Source organism: Falco punctatus (genome assembly GCF_963210335.1).
Source record: "Falco punctatus genome assembly, chromosome: 12".
Lineage (NCBI taxonomy): Eukaryota > Metazoa > Chordata > Aves > Falconiformes > Falconidae > Falco > Falco punctatus.
Genome location: NC_137592.1, coordinates 8,313,839 through 8,334,264, shown reverse-complemented (window position 1 = coordinate 8,334,264; position 20,426 = coordinate 8,313,839). Strand labels below are relative to the sequence as shown.

At 41.9% G+C, this 20,426-nt stretch overlaps 1 protein-coding gene across 1 annotated transcript in view; it reads right to left on the bottom strand.

Annotated features, from left to right (window-relative positions):
- Window positions 1-20,426, bottom strand: part of ISM1 (isthmin 1) — a 40,138-nt gene that overhangs the window by 16,330 nt on the left and 3,382 nt on the right. The window contains exon 3 of the mRNA XM_080408512.1: window positions 924-1,157. Coding sequence (XP_080264638.1) covers window positions 924-1,157 — 234 coding nt within the window. The remainder of the gene's footprint in view (window positions 1-923; window positions 1,158-20,426) is intronic.

Here is a 20,426-nt window from a genome sequence, read left to right as displayed (position 1 = left end):
TTGGTCTCTCACTAACAGAGCTATTTTACCTTTACGTACATACTTCTTAGACATATCAAAAGGATGGTAATTTTGTGGGCTGGAGGACTGTAAGAAGCCAGGAATTGATTTAACCAGAAAACCAGTTCTATTAGTGCATTGTTTTTATAAGCACATCTTAGGCAGAATGACATTTCACGTTATTGTTTTGGTTAAAAAAGACTGCTTATTAATGCCAATTTTGCTTTAAGGCTCTGAATTAAAAACAAATCACTCATTTTTTTCCTCTTTCTAATTCATGAAGTTTCAAGATGCAAGCGGCTTGTAAGTGGCCATCCCAAACCCAAGAATAGTTTGAGGAATAATGTATAGAAAAGTTTCTTGCAGACAACTTTTTTTCACTCCAGGCAGCTGCTACAGAAATTAACTTCATGTCTTGTTTCCATACAGAGGGCCACATTTTGAGCTGAAACTTAAAGACTCGTTGTCTTATAAGCTTTGGGGATGATTGCATTTTATAACAGCATACCGAAAGAGAACCAGTTCACAAACAAATTTTGCAACAGAGAATTGAAAACAGAATTTTAAATACCCATTTAATATTCAGTGGATATATTATGTTCCAAAATGGCAATAGCAAAGATGGCTTTAGTATCATAAATAGGTCTGTACTGATACCCACATTTATGAAACTAACGCTATCCAAAGAGAAATGTAGAAAAAAGTTGAAATAGTGCATTCGCTTAAGACAAAAAGTATATTTTGTATTATATATGTATTTATATATATATATAATATTACATTATATACATCCTCTTTTGGTGCTATTGGTAGAGACACTGTGTTCTAACTGCATGTCATGGAAGCCAGGCTGAAAGTTGTCTTGGTTCAGTAAAATAATTTTGTGCAGCTCATAAAAAATTCACGTTAACATAAATTTGTACCTGAATGTTGGGATTCTGCCCATTGATATCTGCTTTTGACAGGTCAGGGAAGTTTGGAAGATCCAGGAGGAAAGATCTGGGTCCATCTCTTTGCAAGGATGTATGCCCGTTTTCCTGCCTGAACCGCTGCTTAGGGAACGGCCGGTGGGCAGCCTGGAGATCAGGGTATTCTCTTCTGTCCTCAGGGTTCAGGGTGAAGCCGTCTTCAGAACGGTCATCTGCAGTGAATGTGCTCTGGGGAAAAAAGCAACGCACTGTAACACCAACTGAGAGAGCGTGGAGTCCTGCCAGTGCGGCCCCGCAGAGTATGTACCGAAAGCCTTGCAGCACCCCCCCGCAGCTCGCTGCTGAAACACACAGCACTGATGATGGGTATCTTCTAGGGTGCTCATGTGTTTGGCACCTGACTCTCGCTGAAATACACTTAGTTACAGTGGTGCAAATCTGTAACTATCTGACACAAGATAAAAGCGGGTCAGACTTAAGTGCTTAGCTCTTTCAGGTTCCTGTAACGTTCCAGCTTTGCAGTGGGCACCTACACATTGACACAAGCATCTAACTTAAAGCAGTTCTGGAATCATGAAGCTCTGAAGCAGCCCCTGGGAAATCAAATTCTATCACGTGAAATGTGTCCCTAAAATGGTGAAAGGTATAAATAATTTTGGTTTGCTTTGCTCCAAAGCGGAGCAAAACCACTAACTGCTGAGTGCATGTTGAAATGTACGGTATTAAAAGATCCTACTGCTGAACTGGCAGCCTCTCTCCCCCCAGTCTGCAACAACTTCCATCTTGTTTCCTGTGCTCCTCACCCAATTTCTCTGGTCTTGAACATCTGAACCTTCCTTCCTCCGGGATCTCATTTTCATGTTTGCCTAATGGTGGGATTGAATTTCACCGAGCTGTGGGTCAGCAGTTAATGCTTTTGTTATTGTTGAGCGTACTTTCGGGTTTTGTAGTATATTACAGCAAGCTGCCTTCGAACCAGTAGCACTGCTGCCACTGCCTTTGACCTCACCAAGGAGATACATTTAGTATCAAAACACTGGCTGCCTGGGTTAGCACTGGCCTGGGGACTTGGGGAAAAAAAAACAGCAGAGAAGTCCAGTCTTCTTATGGCTACAAAAAATGCATGGGGCAGATTCAGCACAGGTTTTGCTTTTGACTCAGCTGAAAAATTTTAGGCTTGAGGTCTTAGTATGACTGCCTGGGGAGCTTTTATTTTCAGTTCATAAAGAGACAGCAAGCATGGAGAGGGTAAATGTTAAAGACCTATCTTTTAAAACAAGCACAATTAAAGTGGAATGGCCACATGTGGTTCTGGCTCTACTGAAGCATATTTTTGCCAGCATTTCTGGTTAAATGCAATCTCCATCCAGCTCCCCTGGCTCAAATTAAGCTAACATACCTTTTGTTGAGCGCTCAGACAGATAAGAGTTCCAATGCCTTTTCTTTTATTTCGTGTTTATTTGCTTAGAAGGTTCTAAATTGACCCTTGAAGAGATTTTACAATATAATCTGTACACTTTACAGGAAAATACTCAGTGAGTTAAATAAACCAAGATTTAAGAGTTAATCTGGGACTAAGTGAAATTGTCTCAAGCAAAAAGTAACGTGGTTCTCCTCTCCCCTTCTCGCTGCACTGTACTTGCAAAGAGCAAAATCAGATTTAGCAGAATTAATGTTGTCTTGGTGTTTTCATGATCAGAATGGGTACATGTTGGTAGTGCCAAAAGGGTACTGTCAGACGTCTAACTAGAGCACAGACACAAGAAGTTCATTCTGAATTAGTGCACGTGCGTATGCGCTCCTGACAGCCTGTATCGCTGGAAGGCTAAACCAAGAATGCTCCTCTTTGCTGAAGGCCAGGTAGGCCGTTCGGTTGCCTTCGGCAGGCCACCCATTAACACAGCCCTTATGTGATATAAAGCAGAAAGCAAATCACACAGCGGCAGGCTCTGGGAAACAAAACCGAGGGCCACTTAGCTAACTTTTAGGTTCCTTACCCATATGCTAATGCTTAAACTTCACACTTATCAAACAGAATTTAGCTGCAAACTTCTTGGGGCATGAGGATTAAATGGCTTCTCAGTTAGGTCTGAGTAACAACAAGGTTTAATTGTGCTGTTATTGAATTACTTCAGACAGGAACCCAAAAAAAAAATGTGGTACTTAACTACTTTTTTCTGGGGTCTCATGCCTATAATCTTACCTTTATTAAAAGTAAAGTGAGATTTTATTAAAAAATAATAAAATTCTCACATACAATTTCATACCTTCCCTATCTGCTTGCCACTTCAGGAGCATCCTTATTCTCCACATTAACATACCATATAGCTAGAGCTGGCCAAGGACTTTAGAGACCTACATTTAATTCTCTGATAAGACTCCCTGTGTGATCTTGGCAGGTCATGGTCTGTCTGTGCCTTGGTGGGGATAACAGCACTTCCCTTCCTCACTGTGATGTTTGTGGGGAGCTCAGCAACTACAATAATAAGGGCTATATAAAAAGTTTTTAATAGTGTCAGACAGATGGAATATCACATGGAGTTAGTCAGAAAATTGTCATGGTGAAGTAATGACATCAGGCTGATCAGGCCCACTACCAAGCTGCTTGGGGCAGGGACTGTCATTAATTACAGGCTGAATGAGTTGGGGTTGTTTAACGTTAAAAATGAAAATGGAGAGGAGACATGACAACTGCCCTACGCCAAAGGCTGCTGCAGCGAGGAAGGGGATGGACCACTCTGCTTGCGCAGGGCGGACGTGATCCGGAGAGCTGGGTTTAGCAGTTTAACGCTAGGTACACATTTCTAATGGCAGCGACAGCCAAGCTCGAGAGCAGACTTTGGAGGGGGTAACATGGAGTTTGTCTTTAAGAGCAGGGTTGACTAATGCCTGCCAGGAACGACACAGGTTAAAGCGTGTGTCCTCTGCCTAAAAGCGGTGTTAACTCTGGCAGTCCCTTTCACCCTAGGAAAAGCCCATGCTGTGCCTCCTTGGGGCTGCCATGTCATACTGCCACACAAGCAAACAGAAATGCTCAACGGGCATGATCATTTAGTTACCTGCTCATAGTACCATGAGTATTATTAGAAATGTATATTTCTGGTAAAAAGGTAAAAGAGGCTGCCACCAGAAAAAGTGAGCTCAAACTGCACGTGAAAAGAATATGGGCTCACTCTGTTCTACTGCATTAACTCAGGCAAAGCCTCTTCCCAGGCCAATCTAGCAGGAAGAAGGGTCTGTACTGCAATGGCAGCACCCTTTCCAAAGAAAACAGGGTTTGTGTTCCAAAGCTAACAGATGAAATTGAATTTCTTTTTTTTTGCAGGGGGGAAATATTCTTCTTTTCTTATTTTTATGTTATTTCATATGTTTATACTTCGCACTGTTTAGCTTTAGGTGTACACAATTTGTATTCCCAATTGCTTCTGGGAAAGCAGTGTTGCTTGTCTTCCTTTAAAAGCTGTGTCACTTCATTCTGAACTACTGACTCAGTTTCTTTGAAGTTACAACATTTCTAATTCAGGCACATTGGTTTCTTACTCAAATGATGCATCTGCTCTAAATATTTTAAGGTAAAACATTTTTCTTCCTTCATTTAACAACATTATTCACAACTTTTCAACTACCCATCAAGATGATTTTAAGGGGTTACTCACGCCTGCTGTCAGCTACACTTCTGCTGCCCCATGGGATCAGATATTTGTAGAAGTTCCCAATACAAAACCAGCTTAGGATTTCTGGGTCTTCTAAGTGTGGACAGTCTATCAGGGCAGGAACACATTATTCATAGCTGTGAGTGCCTTGTCAGGCAACAAAATAAACCCTAGAGACTCTGCCATTCTGTTTGCATTACAGAGCAACACACCTCGCCACACCCATCACCGAAACAGGGAGAGCAACAGTTCTGTACATACCAATGGCTTTGCGTCCATCCATAAACCAGGGAAGAAGAGCAATCCACAGTGATTTGGTAAGGCTAACTTTAAATGTTGGTGATCCGGGCGGGACCTGCACCACCGCAGGGTTTAAGGCACCAAGAGACAGCCGTGCATGCAGGAAAAAATTCCTACCTCATACTGCAGCTTAACTTTTCAATACTCAAATGGGTATTTTAACTCCATCCATTTCCTTCCTATTTTGTTTCTACCTCTGTCACGTTAGACATCAGCTCCAGGGACGCGTAGAGTTTCTCTTCCCCACAAAGAGGTCAAACAGAAATGGGAACTTGTAAAAATACCAAACTATGGAAAAAGGGAATTTCTTTGCATTTTTTAGCAAGTGAGGAATCCATCTCCCTCCTCTCTTCCTTATTTTAATCCCATTTCCAGTTCTGGAAAAACAACCAAGGCAGAGAATAAGTGAGGAATGACTGGAGCTACAGAAAACATTCTGGAGCAGCTGCTCTTTCTCTGTCTTTCATATTTCTTACCTTCCTTCATTCCCTCTCCACTTGCCAAACTAAGGCCACATTTGCAAGCACTGCTAATTATGGAGTTGAAAGAATTTGGGAAAACTGATGCAACTTATATTCCTAACAGCTCCCAGACAGCAAGGGAATCTATTACTAAATACCTGCCACAGCTACATTGCTTTTTTATTTCTTGTATATTCCTTTGAAATATCTTGTAAAATGATCTTGACAAGAGGTCTTGAATTGAAAACCGACAGTCTGTCAATGCACTTTCATGATGCACCTGTACAGCATCTTCAACCACCAGGAACAAGGAACATTTATTTATTAGGAAACTTCACAGACGCTATAAAAGATTATATTGCTATCAGAGACAAAATGAGGCCTGGGGCCTTCACAGAAAACCATTATAGCCATTAGGACTGTTTTCATTTCCCACCTGCCTAAACAGATTGTTTTGATTTCGAAGGCTGTCATGTGTTTCCAGGTTAGTGCTAAATGATCACTTTAAAATTAACCGGTCTGGGGAGGCTGAGTAACACACCGGGATACTACATGAGACTTTCACCTCTGCAGATCCAAGATCTGTAATGAACTTGGGTGATCTAATTCCCAGGCTTTATTTATTTTTTTGTCTGTCATGAGTATAAGCAGCACAGGACCTAGCAGGAAGAGGTATGAGGACAGCGTTAGATAAGCAGACGGTGAGGCTGACAGCTGAAAAGCATTATCAGAGATACAAGGAGAAAAATGTCTTTTATGATTAATGCCACACACAGTCCAGGCAGTCAGAAGACCTTTGTTCTCTTCTTGGCTCTGTCTTGGCTTTCTCATTTAACAGGCAAATCACTTGTGCTCGTACTTAATTTCTGCGTGAGTAGCTGAAAGCATGTGGTGGTACCGAGCCCCACAGCTCTGGTTCACTCTAAGGAGTCACTGACGGTTCCTGTCGCCACAAGAAATCAGACCAGAGGGGTGTCCTGTCAACCACTCAGCTACTGAGACACTCCGTTTTTTCTTGAAATGTGCTTGTCCCTCACGTTCACATGTATCAATGAAGTGAAAGGCCTTACTTATCTTTAGAAAGCTGCACAAATTAATTGTTGCAATATCTAATAGCACGTTTTAGATAATCACTGTTTGTAAATCCTTTAAAATAGACTACATTGGCTCACATGTACACAATTGCTTTCACAAAGAGCTCCAAAATATAGCATCTCCCTTAAACACTGTGTGAATAGAAGCTGAATCGCTAATTACAGTGGGTAATAAAAAAAAAAAAATAATTCTGTTTATCAGGGTCTATTTTTTAATAATTCTCTATTCAGTCCAGCAAAATTAGTAAAATGACATTGTATTCAGCTCCTTCTAACTTGCAGTACATCTGCATATGTGACTAAGTGGCTATGCAAAGCCAGCCCAGCCACCCCACAGGGTACTGCTGCGGGACACGTTAGCTTCAGGGGCCATACAGCTCTCAAAGTGATTTTGTTTCTGTGGAGAATAGGATGGAGTTGCAAATACTGTCGCAATTAGGACAGCAGAAGTTCAGAGTAGCCACATCGATCCGCAGTCACTGCTGGAGCAGAGGGTCTCCCATATGTCAGGTGCCAGTGGCAGCACAGTTAGGCGGTGAGGTGCTTCGGATGCCCAAGTATATACCCAGCCCCCCAGCTCAGTTTCTGCTGAATGCTGAAATAGCTCACAGAAGCTGCACACAGCAGAAGCAGAATCTCAAAGCATTTGGGCACATTTGTTTCAGAACCACAGCTTTTGAGTTTGAGGAATTAGATCACCCAAGTTCATTACAGATGTTGGATCTTTTTTTACGCTAAAATTTTCCAGCCCTGTTAGCTACACAGAACATCTTGAGAAGTGAACACATAACCAGGACTTAAGTTACAACTGCAGAGATCCTAGGGCAGTAGTGCTGAGGTCCCCTTCATACCTAAGGCTAGTAATTCCCAAACTACTCTTTCAAGGCACATGGCCAGCACTACGACAGGACCCTCCACAGAGGAGGAAAAGGCTGTGGCCTTGTTGAACCGTCTGAACCATCCTGAGTGCCAGAGCAGCGCTACCGCCATTCCTCCCCTATTGAGCCTGTTTATTTGCCTGCAGTCATCACGCTTTGGGTCCATCCTTCTTTCAGTTTCTGCCTGGGAGTTGCCCTCCCCAAGCTCCCCGTCTCTTCCGTGCTGTTAGTAAACAGCAGGTCCACATCTGAACTGCTCTGGCAGACAGAACTTAAGGAGAAAACCAACCGTATCATACTCGGACCCGGCCACCTTTTGCTACATGTTGTGGACGCACATTTTACAGCGCAGCTATGTTTTATGCTCTGTTGTTTGCTTGTATTTCATGTTTTTCTTCAGCTGGAAAACACAAACAGTATGGTTCAGCTTGGAGGTGAAGAACTGCCAGTTTGCATAAACACTTTGATAATAAAAAGGACTTGGCGGTGATTAAAGCTAATGTCTGCTGGAAAAACAGAGGCCCTTAGCAAATTTTCTAGCATAGTATACACTGGTGCTTTGTTCTTCTGCAGATACTCAGCCACCCATGGGTCAGTCAAGCACACAGAATTAAAACTGGGCAGGGCTTTGACAGATGTTCACTGCCAAGTTTTGCTCGCAGTGCACAGATATTTTCAGTTGCCCAAGCTGGTGGTAAGCATTCAGTTGTTCTTCATGACTCAGAAGGCCTTCCCTGTAATCACTGCCCAGCTGGAGCTCTCCGCACAGGACACGTTGATCCAGTGGCTGAACAGGCAGAGGTACAACCGACAAGAAGCCCAGCCCAACTATTCCACTCCAGTAACTTGTGGTGCCAAAATGCAAATTCTTGGAAAGTTCCAATTCTTTTTAGGCTTTATTAAATACCTGCATAAAATCAGTAGTATAATAAAGCTTTAAATAGAATCCATTTATACCATGGCTAAATTTAACTGAATGAGTCTAATCTCACTCATCATTTGAAATCTGCATCACAATTTACACCTCAAGTTCCAAGAGAATGGGAAAACCTGCCTTAAACTGCAATCAAAACCGCAAAAGTAAAGGAAATCCAGAATAGTAATACTTTTTGTACACACAAATTTTTGGTCAGGCTTTGCAGGCCAGCACACACAAAGTCAGTGTAAATGAAAGAGAACAAACTTACATCTGAAATTATTTTCATGGGTTTTAAACTAGGTCCTTTTGCAAGTTTATTCCACTAAATCACTACGGCTAGGATTTCACTAGGTGAGCCGACTTTAATAAACGAAGTTTTCGTCTCGCCTCAGCCAGAAGAGTAACCTTACTTGAAGCCTTTTCAATTTCCAAAGTTGCCTTCAGCTGTCAGTTTCCAAGAAACAGCTATTCCCAGCCTCTGTGTCTCCCTCTCATATGCCACTGCATATCCACCCTATGCTTTCAAAAGCATCTAGGGCTCTGGCTGCGTTAGCTGGCAGATGTTTTTAGAGACTAGAAAGTGTTTAGTCCCTGTGGACTAAAAGTTACATGATGACTTCATCACATAAGCAAAAGCTAATAACGGGAAAGCAAGAAAGCAGACAAGTGTTATATTCCAAAAACATGATGTTTCCTGTGCTTCTGGCAATACTACTTCTGCGCCTGAAAAAAGGCAAATCACTTGAGTCTTGATACTCAAAACATATACACCATTGAATTACTGCAAGTTAATTTACTCCACCCTCCCTTAGCTGCTTTCCCCACCAACACTGGTTTTTCTTTTGATGGAGGTTTGAGGGTGAAGGCAGAGGAAAGGCAGTGTTTGTTTACATTCAGTATCCACGCACCAACTCCATCCCTCACAACACTCTCTGGTAAGGGGTTGTTACTACACCCAGGAGTTTACAGCAAAACAGCAGCGGAAAGCTGAGCGGCTGCCTCAGGACACGCACCTCTGCTCCTGCAGCGCGGTATTCTTTCAAGCCCGAGTGTATGGTTTTACCCTCGACATTTAGAAAACTTTGGAGACTGACACACGAGCAACTGGAAGTCATTAGCATAAATGGCATCTGGACACAGAGTGCAACAGCAGCCTTAGCTGTGTATGAAGACATCGGCAGTGGACATTATGCCCTCTCTCTACATCTCCGTGAAGTGCCCTAATGACAGAACAAGAGGAAGCAGATACACAAGAGAAAGGCCTCCCTCCAGTGACATTACCGGGAAGAAGAGGAAGCGAGTAGATGGCGCAGTACACCGTGACAAGACAGCGTGAAGACCCTTCTCTGTTTAAGAGGGGAGAGAGAAAGGATTTGCCCTGGAGAGCAGTGTGGGCTTTTTGTATTATGAATTCTATGCATGTATATATAAATTTTCTCAGAACAGTAAGGGAGGGGGGGGTATTTCCTAGAGCTGATTAAAGAAGCATGACTCGATTTTCAATTTCAAACGACTCGGGGGGCATTCCAATCGACTGCAGACAGGAAATGAATACCATACAGGCACTGAACAAGGCAGATGCTTTTCAATCTGACACTTACGTGAAAAGAAAATATCTTCATTTCTGTCTCCCCTCCACCCCATGATCACTAGTTAGTTCTGAGCTATTTTTAGGATAAATGGTTTTATTTTTCAAACTTGTTATAATCTTAGCATGTGCCTGAAGCCACCCAGACGCCACTGACAATAAACTGTATGGAGCAGGCCAAATGCATCTTTAGATTAGCCCCAGCTGCCAGACGCAGCAGCAAGGTAGAAGAGGAAAGACAAGCAGTTCAGGTTTGAGATATCCTGATGTCCTCTGTTGAGGAACAGAGATGGGACCCTAGTTGATACACCAGATCCCATGGAGGGAGAGCTGCTTCCGTAAGAGAGATTCCAAAGCGTACACAGCAGGCACACCGCAGAGCAGGTTGGAAGAGCATTTCCTGGTAGGCTGTGGCACAGAACTCACTTCCAGCTACTTAACAGTGCTAAAGAGATAAATATCCCTCTTTTCTCCTCATACGCCTCTTACAAGTAAACTGCAACAACTGTCACGGGAGTATTATGGGGTTTATAACTGGACTGCAATGTAATTGTGGCTCCTTTTATCAATGGCAGCAGTGCGTATTGGGTAACTGGCATATACAGCTCTTAGTCCATATGTGTGCAAACACACGATTTCAGCTGCAAGCTCCTCTTGTGCTTTATTGTGGGAAGACTTAAATAGGATAAAGAAAAATAAATAATCAGAGAGGTGGTATTAATCTTGCTCTTACTTGACGTTACGCAAATAATCAGCTCATTTTATTTTAATGTTAAGACTGCCATAGTGATATTCTTAAGAACACAAGAAAATGATCCTCTTAGGAGAGAGACAGGAGAAGAAGAAAGAGGGATGGGTAGGTGAGAAAGGCACCTCTGATTTACATTACTCGAAAAGCTGTGAATGCTAGATCAAAGAAGAGCAGGAATCAAATTCAGTACCACTAAGGATTTCAGCAGCTTTTTCAGAGCTATTGCTGCCTCAGGGGCAAACTCTTTCAAACACTAGGTGATGCCTCTAACCAGCCGCAACTCCCACCTTATACCGCTAAGCCTCACATAGTTTCCTTTCATCAGCTGGCATACTGGGGAAAGCACAGACAGCTAAGACATCACTGTATCTGGGCCCGATGAAGGAGACATACAGCAGAGCACAGAAATAGCATGTGTGCATTTTCTGCACCAGATGTTGCCTTGTTAAAGGCCATCGTGGTAGATGTTAAATAAAAGAACAGATTCTTCACTGAAGAGCTGTGTGTTTGGCGACTGCTGATACTGTGGAGCGCTCTGTCCAAGGACAGAATGCAGTCACCCTGGTGAGAGCCTTGGGCAGGGTTTGTTTGCTCAGCACTGACTTACCGATAAATATAAAACCACCTCATATTTTATTGTGGAATGAAGGCAGGATAAGACATTTAAGGAGCTACTGCAGCTCAGCTGGCAAGTGGTAACTTGTCCGTGAGTTTGGACTCACAGGTCTAATTCGAACACCTAGAAGGCACAGGATCCAACCCTAAATCAAATCCTGAACTGTCAAATGCACTTACAGATTGGCATCTTTCTGCCCCCTCCTGCCCTTCTTTGGGTCAGGTGTCCTTGGAGTCTGGTAGAGAAGCTTCCAGGTGTTCTGCTTTGTCAGGACACTTCAGGATCATGCCTCAAGCAAAAGCCACCGGAATTGGCTGCAGTAAAGCAATTCCACCTGGTGCATCCCCAGATGGTTTCCTAAGAACTGCCTTTGGGCTTCTGATACTGATCCACTTGCAGCAGGCTCATTGCTGCTGCCATCTTCATGTCCCTGGGAATGCTCCATTCACCCTGCCTTTCACATCTGCTATGTTTCACACATGGCTACACCAGTGCATTACAGATTATTCAGCTCCTTCCAAGCTCTTTTTCAACATTTTAACAAGCATAATTCAACATTTACCTAGTTCCACCAGCACTTAGTGCAAACTGGTACCTTACACATTTTCATGAAACAGGCAACCCTTTTTCTTCTGTGTGTTTTGATCAAGAGCTAGCGCTACTACCATTTAAATGCATATCAAAAGCTCCAGGACTCTATCCAGCTAAGCAGTTCATTTGAAACCTTTGGCACTATTGTTCCAGTACGCCTGAAGACACAGGCATAGTGTGGCTGCCCTAGGTTCCCTTTTGATATATATTTTCACAAATGTTAGACATATACATATCAACCCCTCTATTCTTTCCTAATAAAAGCTTGGACTCTAAAGCACAAGATGAGGAATAGATACTCTACTGGCCAGCTGCAGCAAGCCTTTCATAAATAACACGACAGTCAACCTCTGTAAAGGAAAATGATACTCCAGAAGCTTGATCCTGACATACATCTGTTTTCCTATTGTAGGAAGGAATAAGAAGATAGAAAAAGTTAAATGCTGAACACCTAAACAAACTCTTGATTAAGAAGAGATGGTAGTAGTTATGACAGATGAATTGTAAACCACCTGCAAATGTTAAGATTGCTGCAGTCTTCTGCAGACCATTGAGTCTATACCGCAAACGCCCAATAGACAGGGACTGCGCTCTATAAAAATCACGATGAATGCAGGCTTGTTTTTATATTATGGAGGTCCTAATCCTCCTCCTCCTCTGCCTTTGCTCTATTGTTACAACATCAAAGACCAACTGCTGGCCGAGATACAGTCAATATGAAAAGGGGGACCAGCAAATTTACTGCTTGACTTCATTCCCTTTAAATGGAATAGGCACCATGGCCCTTTTTCAAAGTCCAGTCACAGACATATATCTTTTTTATTGGACATCATGTACAATAAAGTGAAGCTGTAAGTTGGAAAAAAAAAATAGAACACCTTAAAAAATCCCATGAGGTGAACATTCCTTTATAAAAATATCACTGTGGTTACGTGTTTTGAAAAACTCTGGGCACTCTGCAGGGCAAAAGGCATGGGCTGGCTAGGTTATAGTTTAGCTAAGATGCATACCCATGCCTAATACCTAGTTGGTTTTAAAAAAAACAACACCACCACAAAACCAAAAAACCACCCCACTAATAAAAAGCCATATATTTAAGACAGAATGCCAGTGTCTTTCAAATAAACTGAAATGGCAGCATTCATGTCACAAGAATCATTAACTGCTTTGTTATAGCCTGCTCTGTGCAGTGAACCTTTACAGACTTCTTGAGTCCAGAGAGCCTTAAAATCAGTCGCACAAAATGCCAATATATACACTGCATCTGAAACAACTCCCATCTGATTACTGAGGTAATTTCAAGAGACACTTTCAGAGGGAGTCGTGTCTGTAGACATTAAAGACAGGGACAGTTTTATTGTTGTTGTGTTGCTAAATAGAGGCTAAATAATTTCCTGCTATGAAATTATATAGCATATGAGCAACTTATATGATGTAAGTCAATATACCAGGGTGTTACAGAATCCACACTAGTTAGCTACCATTTTTACTTTTTAATACATGATATGCCAATATTGTGAGGAGTTTTTGTTTTCAACTATTTAAGCTATTAAACCTTTTTGTTTCTTTGGGTAACTGGTGCAAACAGACACTAAGTAGTACATATCTGATTACTAGTGTTCTATCTGGCTCGAGTCCATATTGATTTTAAAACCCTGTACTGACAAATGTGGCAGATAAAACCAAGCAAATTCTTGTTTTGTTACACCTATAGTAATCTTCAGCAGCTGCTTCCAGCAGAGTAATTATGGCCTCCTCACGGTAAAATCTGCTGCTGCTGCATTACTTCTATGGCAAGAAAGTACCAAAGCTACGCAACTAATGCATTTGAAGCACTAGCTTCAAAAAACAGCTGTCTCATTGCTAGGTCCTTCTCACCACTCTTTGAGTTACATTATGTTCTATTGTCAGTCGCCTCCTCTCTCCATTGCATCCCACAGCACAGTTCTTCCTGCGCAAGGACCTCATCTCCTACTCAGACTTCCTGGGCATGTACAAGACAAGCGGTTCCAATGACAGTGTTCTATTGTTCAACACCCGAATGCCCAACTCAATGGGAATGCAAAGGCAAGACACCTGAAGGAAGCTTTCTGGAAGTCAAAACCTGACCCACGGACAACGCTGACTCAGTAAAACTGTTCCTTAGAAGGGGAGGAATCCACTTTTTTTTTAGAGCAGTCCTGTAAACAGTGGCAGAAAAAGATGGGGCACATTATTTGGGTGGTTTTTACAGATACTTCCACTATACTCACAACGGTATTGTCACAAGTACTGATCTCAACAGCCATGCAGGCAAAGAGGAAATTTTGATCTTCCCGAGGAAGAAGAGCTACTGTGGAACAAAACAGTCCAGGATTTTTCAGCATGTATGAAACTAACAATGAAACACAATGGATGGAAATGAATTCATGCAACCTGCAGAAAGCCACATGCCAAAGTCCAGTTTGTCTTCATAGACGGAAGCTCAGATTATGTATTTATATGCATATCAGTTCAAATCAGTAGAAAAACTGGGCTGTGAAAGATTCAAATCCAAGATGAGCTTCAGTGGGGTCTGCAGTTGACATAAGTCATTGGCTCGTCTTGCTTTGTGAAAGTCAGTAGAGCAAGGTCAATTTAAACACGCTGAGAATGCAGGTCTAGCATGGAGGCATAAAAGCCAAGGTATAGTTTGAACATCTCCTGCCTTTCAACATGGACTGACTCCACCAAGAGTAGTGAGAGAAAGATTTCATCTCAGATTTTCCTCTCTCACATTTGTGAGCACCTCCGTAACATTAGAAGCACCCAGATAGCCATCAGTCTACAAGAGCTTAGAGGTGAACAACTCCAGGCCTGCTTTCACCCTGCTGACTGCTAAAAGGGAGGAATAAAAAAAATATGACCCACTGCCATGAGTTCTCGAAGCACTGAAAAACAAGGGCAAAAGGATAAAGGAACTGCTTACCAGTACCGCCCACACCAGCTCCTCTGACCAAGTATTATACTGCCACACAACTGACCGCTGTGGCAAGCCATTACTTATTACAATAATAAGTTACATTTTACTTTGTTTTCTTTCTTTTTCTGGTATTTCAAATCAAAAGTACATGGAAATACCAACACTGGAAACATTCTGCTCTTACTGATGTATCAATGAGCTCACTATTTCTTGGAAATGTTATTTATCTCTGTGCTTTGGACTACGAATTTAGCCTGGCATTTTCTGCCTTCAAAACTTGTAAAATCGGTATCCTGCAGGCACAATGGCATTAAAGTGCAACAGTAACCACTGTATCATTTAATGCTTCCTTTTGCAACTTACTAAAGCACTTTGTATTTTTCTGCTCCAAGTTACCACCTCATTATTCATTTGTGCCACTGCTTACAGCCTCCATTCAGGCCGGGAGACCTATTACGCTACACACTGTACACAAGCAACACTACAACAATGGAATCTCAACCTCAAGGAGCTTGCGTTGAGATGTAAAAAATAAAAATATGCATCAGTGACCTAGCTCTGCTACCACTGAAAAATAATGCTTTAAACAAGTCATCTTTTATGGAGAACATTATTCAGTCAATTCAAAGAGCTTCTCGGTAACATAGTCTTAAAGCAGACAACAAGATAAGAATCGTAACAAAAAGGCCAAACAAGCACTAAAATACCACTGCGAACCGAACAAGTGAGGCACAACTGGGTGCTACCACATCTGTTTGCAAGGAAGACTGGCAGGCATACAGAAGAGCATAAAGCAACAGACTCCCACAGTTAAACCTGCCAGAGCTGCTCTATCTTGTCTATTGCTACACTTTCAGGATATAAGCACAAAGAAAAAATACATTGCTTCCATTTTTTAGTCAATGTTTGTGTAAGGAAACGTCTAAACTATCTGCATGTATATTTGAAGGTGAGTGCATTGCAAGATATTTGAAAAATTATCACTTGGAAGAATGTAAGTGTAAAAAAAGTATGGCAAAATAATTTCCTATGATTACTTGCATTCTGCACACTTATGTAGTGAAGGAAAAAAAAAAAAGATACATTCTGAAGCATGAATATCTACAAATCTGTGCATCCTAAAAATCAAAGTGACTTTCAAACGAATCTTTCCTCGCCGCTGGAATACATACTGATGACTGGGTTTTCAGGAGTCATGTCTATCTCTGTCATATGATATTTTAGAAGGATTTTCAAACATGACTGGTATATGTATGTATGAGCTCAGCAGGCAAAGATAGCATAGCCTGCATCATTACCAATCCTACCGTCTTTTGCACTTCACTTGCTGTAGTTTTCAGAAGCTGTGACACAACACAGCCGGCATTTTCACTTAATAATTCTTCCATTGTTCCTTGTTTTCTTTGAAGATGTTTTCCCTCATTTTGGAACAATAAGCATTGATTATCAATATACAGATGTAGGAGATACGAGTAGAGACAAAAGGACAACTGCTGAATTCAAAACATGGTTCCAGGTCGACATTTAACATAACCTGGATTGGTTAAACAGATGTCTCCCCAGCAAACGAATGCCACAGCAGAGCAAGGTGTCGAAAAGCTTAGTACGCTGAAGCTTTAGGCACTAGGGCTTGGTTACCTATTACCAGGTCATAACATGTATGTTAAAAATCACAAGGGAGTATACACAGTGACCAGCTCCAGACAGTAAAATTATGATGAAATTGTTGGGGTCACAAAGATCAACAGCAGAGCTTCAGCTCTAGGCCTCCTATTTTTGTGGACAGCTAGCAGTAAGGACAGGGCAGGGCAACGGGACAAAACCTAAGGGCTGACAAGTGAAGGTGGAGGGGCGAAGGAGAGGTTTTGGTGCTGGGTAACAGCGAAAGGTGAGTAGCAGCGCCGTTGTGCTGTGATGGACCAGCTGTGTTCTTCCTGTGAGAAAAAAACTTCTCTACACAATCAGTGAAGACTACAAAACAAAAGCTACTCCAGAACTAGTGCTGATTGTCCAAGTTAGATGAACCAACATGAAAAATACCAAGCCAGCCCCTTCCAAAACCTCTGTGTACACCCATGCCTTTTCTCTCTACTCTCATTGTCACCAAGGGTGACCATTACAGCTTCCCAGGAACCAGACTCAAACCTACCACTCCTTTCAGTGCCATGAGTCAGCCAGCATACCGCCACAGGGCTCAGAACCCCATGTTAGCAGGCTTCCCTTTAACCACTCTCCCCCAACACACAGCCCCACAGCACAGGTAAGGATGGACTGGCAGAAAAGAAAGCCAAAACCAGGAATATCTGTGGGACCCCTGTCCCGTCATAGTCACTGTGGTTTATGTCCATTCTGTATGGGAATGGACATAAAGACACCATGATGGCCGAGAATAAATGTAGAACTACATACACTCTGTTTTTTCATACAAATACCCCAATACTATAAAGAGCTGGGAAATGATCCTAAATCTTGCTCAAAACAGAAATAAAGAACTCCAACAGACTCTTCTGTATAAAGCACTAGGAAAATGATATTCCAAGCAATAGTTACAGGGACAAAATTGAGAGGAAGCCTGGGATTTAACGCCAGGTATTTATCAGTGGTGATTCAAGATGAGCAGTACTGTAATTGTTAGCTGTTGGGCTGCAAAGAAGTTCAACAAAATATGTCGCATCCAAACATCTTGGTCAGATCTAATGCAGGAAGTTACATTCATACCTGCCGTGCAGTACATACCGTACCTCCTTGCAGCCGTAACCAAATACAGCACTCCTGGATTCCTGTTCTAAATTACTGCAGTAGTCCTCGATACAAAAAAGCTTGCCGCATCCTACCCTGAAGGTGTGGTTGTTCTTTTCCACTGGGGATGCTTCAGTTTGCTAGGAAATTAAGTGATAGGTAAAAGAAAAGCTTAACTAATGCTTTCTGGAGTTTTCCTGGAGCCAGGTTTGGAAGGTGGAAGAATGCCTCCTGGGAGCTGTGGACAACAGCAAACGGTCCTCCACCCAGAGCAACAGTCTCAGTCCTTCACCCTCGTTTCCCATTTATCCCTTGCTTCCATGCACACAGCGGCAGCACACGTAAAGCTAATCACCCTTCCTTCCCTCTAGATCCTGGAACAAGCCACAGCCCACTAGCAAAACCACTAAAGAGCATACATAATTCTCTCCCCTGGGAGATGAGAGAATGAACTGCACATGGTCTAAGTCATTCATAAAGCTCAGTGCATAACTGGAAGAACATATGCTAATGGTAAGGGTGAGCTTTAGCTAAGAATCTATACAGCAAAGCCTGCTAAGAACAGGAAGGTTTTACTATCACTGTCAAAAAGCACGAAACAACATCCTCTGTGATGAGTAACAAGTGCACCAAAAGAGATTTTGGTTTTCAGAGAATCAGCCTGCTTCAGTCAGAAGCCACCTGCTCTGAAAGTTATTTGTATAATGTATAAACTGCTCTTAAGGCAGAGAAGGATTTAGTGCTCGTATTAAACATAAGATGTACATCTACTTAGTGGTGTCTTACACAGGCTAAGGACAGTCTGGAAAACATGAACACAAAACGTTGAACCAACAGTTTTTCAAAGATTATTTACACGATCGGTTCCTATTAGAACTAACCAAATGTAGAGCTCCAGAGCTCAAATAAGCTCTAAAAAAACTCAGTCTAAAACTCTCCCAAAGTAAACAGCTTGCGTCCTACTTAAACTGAGAAAGCCAGAAAGCCGATACATGCCACTGTTATCAGCCTGGAGATCATTTTGCAACTTGCTTGAATCCAGTATAAGGGGCAGCAGGAAAACACAAACCTTAAAAATGCTGAAAAGCACCCCAGCAAAGGTAACAGACAGCACACCGTTTCAAAACTGCTCCTCGTGTTGAGCTGTGGGCCTTAGGAGAAAGTTCAGAGCTGAGCCCTGTAAAGGACTCCTCACGCGGCTTGGAGAGCAACTCTTGTGCAACTGTTTATAAGCAGAATGTGTTTCTTCTGCTAGGGCTCAGAGAACATTTCTGACACACTCTAATTGCTTGCATGCTTATTGAGGAGGGGGGCAAGGACAGGAGCAAGGAGATTAAAAGTAAAAAGCTGTTTACAGCATTGTGCTTCTTTTCGAATTATGTTCTCTTATATGGCTCCAGCTCTACGCACAACTACTGAGTTTCATGCTAATGTAATACTGCTGCGAGTACCGCAGTGGAGAATCTGACTTCATGTGCTATGGCATATATTGTTGGTGGCTCTGTTACTACATTTTACAAGGTCATTTTTCTTGGTGTCGGAGCACTGTTTTTCTTGGTGTGCAAGGCCTGCTATGGAAAAATTAGAAGTGATGGGAATAAACTTCTTGATGAAGTATTTTCTCTCGGAATCAAAGCACAGATTTTAGAGCATCGTAAAGTATTATAAACATCTTTCAAAATTTATGTTCAAGCCTTCCCTTCATTTTAGAACTATGTAAAATGACAAAAACGTACCCAAGGAGCACTTTTCCATCTCTGAGTATAGCTTCATCGGCTTTTATTCAGAAGCAAACGTTTTTTTCCTAAGTATACTCCACAATAGTTTCTGGATGTTAATTAAATTATACCTAATAAAGTTCTCACCAGAACAAAACAAAATCTTCCCCCTCCTCAAGTCTCTCTCTTTTTTTTTTTTTTTTTTTTTTTTTTTTAAGGGATGGAAAAAGGGAATAAAATCCGATTGAGAAACAAACGACCAATTCCCTCCTATAACTCAAAACTGCGAGGTATTTTACAACTCCAACCTGGATTTCCCACTTTGCGTTAAGTTTACACTACTGCAAACCAGTTGTAACAGCAGGATGAAGCTGCAGCAATGCAGCGGTCCAGTGCCTATTTCTGCAGCAGTGAACCAAGGAAGTTGTGCCTGTATTTCACCCATCCCGAAGAGAACCAGCCAAGTACCTCAGGATTTTCCCCTCACTGCTGCTCCACTACTGCCAGTCACAGCGGCACAACACAATCACAGACATCTGGGAACTCTAGCGACGTGCACAGTACGGGGAAGCACACCAAAAGTAAACTTAAGAGGGAGGAAGAAATAACTTGTTTGAGGACTGAAGCTTTTTCTGGATTTTTCTCCATCTATCAGCCTTACTAATTGCAGGGTTAACATACTGAAAGACCAAAAGAAATCAAAACCTATCATCCCAAATCCTTCCTCCATTTGAAGGACCAAGGGGTGGGAGAAAGAGAAGCTCTTCCTCCCTTAATCAGACTTCAAATAAAATACAAGTCACTATTTTAGACTGTTTAAGTCTCCAACAATATTTTAAGATCCCTAAGGATTCCTCCTGGATCGTTTTATGTAAAAAGGCTCAAGGATGTGCTAAGTCTTTGGGGTTTGGATTTTGTTTTAACTAAGACTAACACTTCAGATTTTCTTTCAGTCACACAAGACCAAATTCTGATTACTTCATTTGTGCAAACAGACCACCTAAGTCCTAAAATACCATACCCTGCATTTCATAGTAGGCAGTTTGTTTTTATACAAATTTGCCTTGTCAAAACACATCTACAAACAGATGCTGCAAAGATTACTCTGTCCTGGATTTGCCACAATGTGTGTGATATACTTTGTCAAATGAAATTTCATCAGATGAAACACTGACCTAATCACTTCTCAATCTTTTCTCTCCATAGCCCTACCAAGACAGGGGAAAAAAAAAAAAAAAAGTTTGGTTT